This window comes from Lynx rufus, unplaced genomic scaffold (genome assembly GCF_022079265.1).
Source record: "Lynx rufus isolate CCGP_SWC_20201006 ecotype Redwood Valley unplaced genomic scaffold, mLynRuf1.p SCAF_2, whole genome shotgun sequence".
Classification (NCBI taxonomy): domain Eukaryota; kingdom Metazoa; phylum Chordata; class Mammalia; order Carnivora; family Felidae; genus Lynx; species Lynx rufus.
In genome coordinates this window covers 214,091,834-214,099,197 of record NW_025814834.1, presented here as the reverse complement: position 1 = coordinate 214,099,197, position 7,364 = coordinate 214,091,834, and the positions used below count along the sequence as shown (strand labels likewise).

Below are 7,364 nucleotides of genomic sequence, written 5' to 3'. Positions count from 1 at the left end.
GGCACTGCAGCAGGGAAGGGGCCGGGCTGACGCTCCTCAATCCGCCCGCTCTGCCGGGTGACCTGGCGAACCCCCCCCCCCCCCAGGTGGATCAGCATCTTCTCAAGAGGAGTATTAGGTGTGGGGGGGAATCAGCCATCCCCAAAGGGCTGGGCAGCCCATCTGCTTCAGACACTACCTGAAAGTCAGCTGATGGAGGAAGATACGCTGTCTCCAGAGGTTTCAAACCACACACAAACCGATCACGGAAGTTTGAAAGAGATTTATTTAAAAACAGAACAAAAAAAAAAAGCTTTGGTATTTCAAAACCCAACAATCATCAACCCCTAGAAAGTTAAATACCTCCCCCTAAAGCCCAGAAGTACAAAAGCACAGATCTCCACAGGCTCATGGTAAGAAAGAGACGACGTGCAAACCGGGGAGGACCCGAGACCCACGCTCTCCACGCAGGCGCAGGTGCAGGCGGCAGGGCCTCCGGATGCCCCCCCGGGGGCGGCGTAGGTCGGAAATCCCCGCCCGAGATTCACTGTCTGAAGGGGGTGCAAAAACCATCCGGCAAAATCTCAACAACAATAAATTAAAAACTCAGTCAAGAAAGAACACATTAAATTAGGAATAGAACACAACTTTTCCTAGACAGGTCTTTTCAAAAGAGGCTCTGTTTCCTGGGACAGAAGAAGGGGGGAAAGCAGAAGGAGTGAGTTCAATTTCAAGTATTTTCCATACAGGTTCATTTTATTGAGTCGAAAGCTTACAAAAAGTCCACCGGCCCTCCCCTCCCGCTCCCCGATGCAGACTCCTGAACATCCACACGCACTCTGCGTCACTGGCGTCCCCAACAAGGCACAAAAGGGTGGGTGCGTTCGAAGGATCCCCTGTTCGTGCAGCAGGACTTTCGGTGCTGGGTGTCTTGTGCAGATGGGACTTCACTCAGACACTGGGATCTTCCTGTTCAATTAACAAAACAAGTTGTTATTGTTCACCACCAACCCCATGGAAGCTACAGAAATCTCGTGCGGGGCAGGTGACGGGGACGCCCCTGGTGGCATCCCGCCCGGGCGATGATCCGGCTCTGCAGACACTGTGGCCCAGGGACGTGCTAGAGCCACCGTGGGGTTGGTGGCCCGGACACCTCCTCGGGCTGACGCAGCGTTCGCCGGGCTCTGCCCTGGCGGGACCCCAGCTCGAGCGTGAGTCAACTGAGGGCCACGGGGTAGCACCCCAAAATTAAGGGTCTGGCCTGTCCCCTGGATCGGGTGGGGAACCGGGGGCAGACGGGTATACGGCAGATTAAGAGCAGAGAAGCCTGCCGGCTTAACGGAGGCCGTCAGACCCACGCAATGCAAACGGAGCACCTGTTTTGTTACAGCTCGGCCACGTTTCTCTTTCATCCGACCTTCCATTTGTTCTCCAAGCTCCAGGCTCAGACCTGCTGCCCACCCTGCTCCCACTCCGTCAGGGCTGAGAGCTGCTTCTTCGCAAGTCCTGGCCTCGGGCCAGAAACTAGAAACCAGAAGGCACAAAGCCCTCTGTGGAGGTGAGGAGGCATTTCTCCGGAGCTGGCCCAGGCTCCTCAACTGCTCGGGAGCACAGACCCAGAGCTCTTGAATCTATCTCTGCACATGCTAGTGCGACAAGAGGAGAGGAGAGAAAGGGAAGCGAGCCCCGCTCCCTCTGGAGAACTTTCTCCTGTGACTGCCAGCGATGGGCTTCCTTCTGTTCCCTCTCCCGGGGAATCGTGGCAGCAACGGAGCATGGAGCACTGGGTGGTGGGGCAGAAGGGGCGGCCTCCCCTGGGACTGAGCCTGATCCCCAAGACACATTCCTGATGAGAGTCTCACAGCGACCGTGCTCAAAGTCATGGCTTCCTGGGGGCCAAGGTGTCTGAGGAAATGAGAGGAATGACCTTGCCTTGTGCTGACAAGATGGCCACCTTAGCTGGCCCACAGCGAGAGGCACGAGCAGGCCCTCAGGAGGGAGCGCAGGGGGCTCACCTGAGGCTTAGATAGCAGTTTCCGGTCTATCTAGGGGCTTGTTGCAATTATTATTTTAAGTTTATTTATTTATTTTGAGGGAGGGGGGCGCATGCAAGCTGGGGAAGGGCAGAGAGAAGGAGACAGAGAGAATCCCAAGCAGGCTCCACGCTGTCATTGCAGAGCCCGACGCGGGGCTCGATCTCGTGAACCGTGAGATCATGGCCGGAGCCAGAATCAAGAGTCGGACACTTAACTGACTGAGCCACCCGGGCGCCCCACCGCTGTCCCTCCCTATGGTCTCCTCTCAGAAGTCGCTTTCTGATAGCCTCTGCAAACATGCTCGCTCCTGTCTGTGTTGCGGGCTGAGGGTACTGGCTTAGGAGGACACCCCATTGCCGCCCAGGCCTCTCCCGTCCTAGTCTGAGGCTAGAACACGAGGCCGGGGCCTCAGGCTCTGAAGACCCAGGGGGGCTTTATACCTTACTCCTGAAGAGGGGCTTGGCCCCAGGCCCACAGTACTCGTTGTAGATGAGCTTGAAGAGGAAGAGGTGGAAGAGGGTGATGAGGGAGGCCACGCTGAACCAGAAGAGGAAGGGCAGCCCGGGGTCCTGCTGGGCCATGTGCTCGTCGTGGGCCAAGATGGCCTTGAGGTGCAGCGTGTGGCGCAGGTCCTGCAGGTGCATGAGGTCGGTGGAGATATAGAGCAGCGGCGTGATGGGCTGCGTCACCATGACCGGGAAGGTGTGGCCCTGGGGCGCCGAGGTCAGCTCCACGGGCTCCTCCAGGCAGCCGGCCTCACAGGCGTAGATCCTGACGGGCTGGCCGCGGGCCTCCACGGACACGTGCAGGTACGGCTTGCCCTCGGGGTCCGCGAGCACGGCTAGGTCGATGTGGTCGTTCTTGTAGCGGATGCCGTGCAGGGCGTAGCTGTTGTGCAGCACGTCGGGGTCGGCCTGGAACTGGAGGTGGTTCTCGGTGAACTGCAGCCCCCCGAAGCTCAGCACCATGCCCTGCAGGATGCCTGGGGCGCCCACCTTCACCAGCCCCTTGCAGCCGCGCTTCTGCAGGGTCAGCTTCCACAGATCAGAGAGCTGCAGGATCTGCTGGACGGACGACAGCCGGCCCGGCCACAGGTTCTCGGCGTGCATGGTGGCGTGGCCGCTGAAGCAGTGATCTTCGTAGTTGAGCGTCGACTCCATCTGGTCACGCTCCCTGTGGCTCAGGCTGGGGTTGAGCAGCGGGGCTGGTGAGCAGGAGAGCATGTAGTACAGCGTCAGGTTCACGGTCAGGCCAGACGGGGTGTGGGCGTCCGTGATCTTCTTCATCTCCACACCTGAAACGCCACAAAGGTTGCACGTTAAGCGGGGACGGCCCGGCCGGGAAGATGAGGTTCTGAAGGGAAGAGCGGGAGCGACGGAAATGGCAGCTCCAGCCTCCCCTGAGCTCTGGCTCCCTCACATGACCAACTTGACCCGGTGGGCCTGAAGCCTAAAATCCTGTTCAAAGTGGGGCCTCCTGGGGCGCCTGGGTGGCTCGGTCAGTTGGACGTCCAACTTCGGCTCGGGTCCTGATCTCAGGGTTCGTGAGTTCAGGCCCCGCATCAGGCACCACTGTCAGTGCATAGCCTGTTTTGGATCCGTAGTCCCAACCCCCCACTCCCACCCCTCCCCACTCGCACTCTCTCTCAAAAATAAATAAACATTAAATCCTATACATAATAACATAAATAACATAATAAACATAAATCCTGCCAGCGCCCAGAAGAACACAGACGTGGCCGGGACATGGTGCCAGTTGAAGAGTCCAGCACGCCCCCCGCCCCCCTGCCCTCTGCCTCCGGAACACCGTCATCAGCGCTCTGGCCCATCCTGGGTTGCTCCTTGCCATCATCCTGTGCTCCAGTCCTGGAGCTTTAAATAACATCTGAACACCGGATCTCCCAAATCTGTATGAATTCTAGACTCAGAACAGCTAACTGCCCATTTGGGGTCTCCACCCAGACGCCTGACAGGCATTTGGGACCTGACGTGCTGAGTTCTTCCAGCCCCAAAGCAATCCTTCCACAAATTATCTCCAGACACTTGCTCGAGCGCTCCCCACAAATTCAGGAGTCACCCTCCAGTTCTCACGCCCCATGCCCAGTCCGTGCAAAGTCCCGGTGGCGCCACTTCTGAAAGTATCAGAAGCCATCCACTTCTGTCTCCACGGCCACAACTCAGGTGCCAGCCACCCTCCTCTTTCACCTCGGCTCCTGCAAAATCCTCTCATCTGGTCTCCATGTCCCACTTTTGTCCCTTATAGTCTATATTCTGGATAGAACAGCCAGGGGATCCTGAAAAATGTACATCCGACAGTTGTCTCTGCTCTCCCTTCCACCCCACGTAGAATCAAATTCACAGTCGTCACCGCAGTCTACAAGGCCCTTCGGGATCTGGCTACCTCGACCCCTCCCTGGCTTGCTACCCACCTGGCCTCTCAACCAAACCTGCTCTTGTCTTAGGGCCTCTGACTTGCCAGCTCCCTCTAGATCATCACATGGTCAGTTTCTTGCTATTCAGGTCTTAGCTTAAGTGCTTCCTCCTTGGAAAGGCCTCCCCAACAACTGGAGCTAAACAGAGGCCCCCACCCCACTCTGAACCCCACCCAGTCATCCTCAATCACATACTTTTAATTTTTCTCTACGGAACTTTAAAAATTTTTTTTTAAGTTTATTTTGAGAGACAGAGATGGCACAAGCGCTATTGGAGACAGAGAGAGAGAATCCCAAGGAGGCTCCTCACTGTCAGCACAGAGCCTGACACAAGAAATCAAGGGCTGGCTGGTTTAACCGACGGAGCCACCCAGGTGCCCCGCTCTATGGAACTTCGTATTCTAAAGAGCAATCTGGCTTATTTATTCCGACTTTCACTTTTCTACTATTGCCTTCCTCCCATCCAGAATTTAAGCAAGCACCATGAAACAGGCGCTTTGTTCTGGTCACTTCTCTATCCGTTGTATGGAGAACAGTCCCTGGCAGGATTCGATCAATACTTGCTGAACGAGTGAAACACACTTTGAGCAACTAAATACAAGGATTTAGACAACGAGCACCCTGGAAACCAAAATCTCTCTTTCACCTAGAATAGGATTTCCTTTACTTCAACAGTCTTTAGGGGAAGGAAGTTTTTATTTGGTGGGTGCATTCCACCTGCTGGAGAGGTTCCATTCCCTTCCAGTCAATGGAGCACATGACCCCTGATCTCAGTTGTTGAGTTCAAGCCCCACGAACCGCAGAGGTCACTTTAAAAAAAAGGCGGGGGGAGGGGGCCTGGGTGGCTCAGTCGGTTAAACATCCCACTCGATTTCAGCTCATGATGACCTCATGGTTCATGAGTTTGAGCCCCACTGTGGGACTCCATGCTGACTGTGCAGAGCCTGCTTGGGATTCTCTCTCTGCCCCTCCCCTGCTCATATGCTCTCTCGATCTCTCTCTCAAAATACACTTAAAAGGGCGGGGTGGGGGGGGAATGCCTGGGTGGTTGAGTCGGTTAAGCATCTGGCTTTGGATCAGGTCGTGATCTCACAGTCCGTGAGTTCGAGCCCTGCATTGGGCTCTCTGCTATCAGTGCAGAGACCCTCTGCAGACCCTCTCCCGCTTGCATTCTCTCTGCCTCTCTCAAAAATAAACAAACATGTAAAAAAAAAAAAAAAAGCGCATGCCTGTCACCAGCCAGACTGTGAGGGACTGAGGAAAGAAAGAATCTGGGGACCCGCCAGGCCCTTCTGCCTGATTTATCCTTTACAAGCTGACCCCCAAAACCACTCTCCAAATCAGGCCTCATTTATGAGGACAAATAACAGTAAGGCCGGTCTTTTACGCCCATTCCTTCCTCGGACTCACAGAAGCCCTCTGAGGTGCTCCTGTTATTACTGAACACAAGCCCATGGAGATCAGTAAACTGGTCCCACGTCGCTCGCACAAATACCAAGCGGTGGAGCAGAGTCAGCCCAGGTCAATGGCCAAGCTCCCTTTAACCACCCCCACTGCTCCCCTTCAGGGTCAACTCTGCAGACTTTAGTGGGGCATCTCCAGGGTGGGCCGCGGAGGCCCTGGTGTAAGGTGTGCACTGTGGCCCAAGAACTGGCCAGGCCTCACCTGGGCTGAAGAGCTGAGCCCAGAGGCGCTGGTGGTCTTGAAGCAGCTCAGCCGCTGGCATCTCCAAGAGCTCCAGCATTTCCTTCCGTGCCAAATCCTGGACCACCTTGAGCTCCTTGGCTGCTTTGTTTTTGAGCACCTGGGGGTTAATAGGGCCTGAAACATGCACCACCCACAACACTGTCTCGTCCAGTTGTGTCTTGGGAGCCACCTGGAGCCGGTTCACTAGCTTCTTGGCCGCCACCACCACCAGGTGCACCAGCCCCGTGGGAAAAGGCGGGGACCGGCCCGAGTAGAGGAGGAACTGATGATCTCCCACCTTCTCCAGGGTACTGGTGAAGGCTCTGGGGACCGGGCCGGCAGTGGGCCCCACAGTCTGCAGCGCGGCCACCCTCTCCGTGGGATTGTTGAGCTGGATACGCTGCAGATAGACGTGGGGTCGGCCCCGGTGCGCCAGAAAGTCCTCTTGCAGCAGCACGCAGTCGCGGCCGGATCCGGTGACGAGCCCGGAGGCCGAGGCGGGTCCGGGGGCGGCGGCCGCAGGGCCGGGGCCTGAGGTCCCGAGCTGCAGGCAACGCACTCGGCGCAGCAGCCCTTCACGCAGCAACAGTACTGACTCTCCGGCTTCGGAGAGCGCACTCAGCGGTCGCAGCTGCACGAAGGGCACGAAGTCCGGCGCCACGGCGGGCTCTCGCTCTCCAGGAGTCACCCACAGCCGGTTGGCGGCCACGTCCAGTGCCAGGAAGCCGTTGGCCACCAGGGCCGGCACTCCAGGGCCCAGTGGGACAGCCTCGCCACGCTCCCGCAGGCCGCGCCAGGCGCGGGTGGCCGCCTCCAGGCAGGCGGAGGACTCGGCGGCGCCCGGCTCGCCGCGGGACCAGGGCAGCAGGTGCAGACCGCCCGCGGCCCGCCGCGCCCCGGAGCCGGCGAACCACAGAAGCAGCAGCAGGAGGCCGAGCAGGCAGAGTAGGCGGCGGGCCCAGCTGCTCGACAGCAGTCCCGGCAGCCCCTTAAGCCGCTGCTGCAGCCACATCGGGCCGCCAGGCGCGGCGCGGGGGCGGCCGCCGGGCCCGCCGCCCAGCCCACCGGCCCGGCCGCCCGCGCCTCACTCCCCGGCCCGGACCGCGGCGCCCACCCCGGCCCCTGCCGCAGCCGCCGCAGCAGCAGCCACCGCTGCTTCCTCCTCCCTCTCGGTTGCCACCGGCCGTCAAACAACCCCGGCCGTCAAGCGCCGCCGAGTCTTTTGCGACACA

General features: G+C 58.4%; 1 protein-coding gene across 2 annotated transcripts; it reads right to left on the bottom strand.

Annotated features, from left to right (window-relative positions):
* Positions 1–247: 247 nt before the first annotated feature.
* KIAA2013 (KIAA2013 ortholog) lies at positions 248–7,157 on the bottom strand. 2 transcript variants are annotated; one of them, XM_047084292.1, is made up of 4 exons: positions 6,112–7,157; positions 3,011–3,309; positions 2,456–2,935; positions 248–948 (listed from the first exon to the last, which is right to left on the bottom strand). In XM_047084292.1, exons 1-4 carry the CDS (start codon positions 7,142–7,144, stop codon positions 931–933), a joined length of 1,830 nt encoding a protein of 609 aa, XP_046940248.1. In that variant the 5' UTR covers positions 7,145–7,157; the 3' UTR covers positions 248–930. The 2 variants fall into 2 exon arrangements, with proteins under 2 accessions (XP_046940248.1, XP_046940247.1); XM_047084291.1 differs by having other exon boundaries at positions 2,456–3,309.
* Between the last annotated feature and the right edge of the window lie 207 nt (positions 7,158–7,364).